The sequence below is a fragment of the Urtica dioica genome, chromosome 5 (genome assembly GCF_054948205.1).
Source record: "Urtica dioica subsp. dioica isolate 48M chromosome 5, U.dioica_male_clone48M_v1_H2, whole genome shotgun sequence".
Taxonomy (NCBI): domain Eukaryota; kingdom Viridiplantae; phylum Streptophyta; class Magnoliopsida; order Rosales; family Urticaceae; genus Urtica; species Urtica dioica.
In genome coordinates this window covers 33,313,274-33,316,358 of record NC_142760.1, presented here as the reverse complement: position 1 = coordinate 33,316,358, position 3,085 = coordinate 33,313,274, and the positions used below count along the sequence as shown (strand labels likewise).

Here is a 3,085-nt window from a genome sequence, read left to right as displayed (position 1 = left end):
TAAAGATAAATAAAATGAAGATTAGAAGATAGAATGGAACTCTCAACAAGAACTTATCTCTTTACAATAATTACTAACCAGAAACCGGGTCCCAATAACGCCCCCAATGGTTTCGAATATTCCCTTTCTCCCACCTTACTAATAAAAGGAAAATTAATATTATATATGTACAAAAATTAAAATAAAACGGGAAAAAGAAAAGAATTACATGATTAGAGAAAACAGAATAGAGTTATCCTCAACAAGAATAGGCTAAACGGTTAACCAAACGGCCTTTCAAAATCCCATTGTACAGCGCAACTCTGTTTGCAGGCATTTCCTTGGCCTTCTTACACTTATTAATACTATTATAATTCATCGAAGAGGAGGAGGAAGAAGAAGAAGATGAAGAAGAATTGCTAACATGACAGTGCTGTCTTCTAAACTCTTGACTGTCACCAATTGGATCCACCACGTCATCTGCAAAGTGTACCCTTTTGTTCTTGTTCTTGTTCCTCTTCTTCTTTCGCTCTGATCATCGTTATATAAAATAAATAAATAAATAAAATTAAAGACCAAGACTTTGCACCAAAAATTAGTGTAGCTGTAAAGAAAATTTAAATAAAAAATTAAAATCTTATACGCTCATTCAGTTCATAAAAGCCAAGATTATCTGTAAGATTATCCGTAGTAAATATCGAAAAAAAAAAAAAAAAACATGTATGTTCCTTTTGATTACATTATGATATTTTTTTCTTTAAGAATATATACCAGTGGAAATACATGATCGTAGAATTTGGGTTTGGCCTGGGAATTCGTGTGATGATTTCTGTAGGCGAAGAGCTAAGAGAATCACTGTGCCTGAGACCGCCATGGCTGTGGCTAAAACCACTCCTTGTGCGCTCAGTATTGAAGACATGCCTTTTTATTTCTCTAGTTTCTTCTTCTTGAGAGAGAGAGAGAGAGAGAGAGAGAGAGAAAGAGTTTGATTCCAACTGAAATATTGTTGGGAAGGGACAGAGGGCTAAATAGTTATGCTGCTATAATATTGGCGACGTAATGACGATATATATATATATATATATATATATATATATATATATCGTCTATATATATATGGAATTTATCAGTGTAATTTCTTTTTGTGGGACCTGCCATGTTTTCCTCTTAAGCATCAAATTTCTCGTTCAAATTATTTCATAATTCACTTTGTGGATTTACATTTTTCACAGTTAAATATAAGCTTATTTACATCCGTGGTCCCTGAATTTTACTGGTTATTTTATAATAGTCAGAAAACGTTTTTTTTTCTTGATCGCAATAGTCCCTGAGCTTATTATTTTGGCATTTCTACCTCATTTGCTTTGACTTTTGTCAATTTTGTTTGAAAAATTTAAATACTAAGGCTCATAAGGATACAAAACTTTCTTCACATTTTGAATTGCACATGAAATATTTTTTATTTCAAAACGACCTCCAGAATGTTTTAGAAAATGCGAAAAGATACTATCTTATTTGTCAAAAAAAAAAAAAGGAAAAATAATTGATTAGTCATATAAATATTCATGAATAAAAAAACGCACTAATTTGACTTTAGAGGATCATTTAAAATTGCGGGATGTGGGTATTCCGCTTCTCGCAAAATGCAGGATAGACAATTCTCCTTCAGCAAAATCTGTTGGGGCTCTTAAACTCCCATTATGAAAGTTTAAATGCCTCCAATAAAGACCCACGAACCCTCATTTTGACGATTTTGTATAGTGCACCCTCAAATTTGATAGTGCACTATACAAGGCTCTTAAAAATTATTTAGCTATTATCTTTTTGTCCTATATATTGTATAAGTTGTTAAAATTGATTCTGTTTTCTAAAATTTAATAAAATATTTTTTTGGGTATATAAAGATATATATATATATATATATATATATATTTTATTTAATCATTTTTAATATAATAATTTGATATAATTACTAGTGGATGAATAAAAATAAGCATAACACATGCCATCAATATTAAAATTTTAATTAACACAAATTAATACAAGAATAGCATTATTTATTTTTTTTTGAGGAAGCGTGGTCGGAGCCACGAAATATCATAAAAGCCCTCACGTATGGCGGAGGAAAACCGTGGTTACAAAGATAAGAATAAAACATAACCAACAGAAACGAAACATAAAAACTCAAACAACAAGGCCCTAGGAGGCCGTGCGGGACCGTAACTCGCGATCATCGGCTCTAATGGCCTCTTCCGAACAAGGCGGGACTAAACCCAGCCAGGTCGAGGACGAGTGATGGTTAACCGCAAAGCGCGCTAAATTATGCGCAGCAACGTTACAAAGACGAGAAATATGCAAAATGCGAAAAACCTCGAGCTCCCTCACCTCTCTGGAAATGCGGTGCAAGATCGTCCCAAGCTCTGTCGCTGGCGTCGCGCCCTCATCGATCATCCTCACCACCCCCAAGCAGTCAGACTGGATCTCCGCTCTCCTGCCACCGACGCTGCGGACTAGCTCTATGCCATGGAGGACAGCATACGCTTCCGCAAGCTGGGGGGAGAACCCCCTAGCCAGGAAAAGCGTCTGCGAGGCGATCACCTCTCCGGTGTGGTCTCGAACTATACAACCAACACCAAAGCCTCCACGGTCGCGAGCTAGTGCCGCGTCAACGTTAATCGATAGGGTCCCGTCCCTTGGGGGTGTCCAAGTGGGGGTAGTAGTCACCCTCGTGCTCGTCGGAGTCTCCCCAACCGTAGCCGCTCTGTACTCCTCGAGGAAGCTCACCGTCCACTGGACTAGCTGAGGCTGGCTCCAAGCAGATCTCCCGGCTAAGACATTGTTCCTGTGGTTCCAAAGTTCCCAGATAATAGTATAGAAAAGCTCATGGAAACGAACCTCGAGGGCCTCCGTCAGTCTGAGGATGGCATCGAAAGCATCGCCGTCTCTGAAAGGCGGAAGAATGTGGCCGAAGCCCACCTCCTTCCAGACTCTCCTGCTCCACCTGCAACCCCAAAAAGCGTGGAAAACAGTCTCTCTCGCCTCCTGGCAGACAGGGCAGCTGTCGTCGGAGGTGATCCTCTTCTTGGCTAAGACTGCTCTGGCCGGG

General features: G+C 38.6%; 1 protein-coding gene across 1 annotated transcript; it reads right to left on the bottom strand.

Annotated features, from left to right (window-relative positions):
• On the bottom strand, positions 1–1,005 carry LOC149397982 (uncharacterized). Its single transcript, XM_089615528.1, has 2 exons — positions 751–1,005; positions 1–510 (listed from the first exon to the last, which is right to left on the bottom strand). The coding sequence occupies exons 1-2, from the start codon at positions 896–898 to the stop codon at positions 239–241; spliced, it is 420 nt and encodes a 139-aa protein (XP_089471654.1). The 5' UTR covers positions 899–1,005; the 3' UTR covers positions 1–238.
• Positions 1,006–3,085: the final 2,080 nt, after the last annotated feature.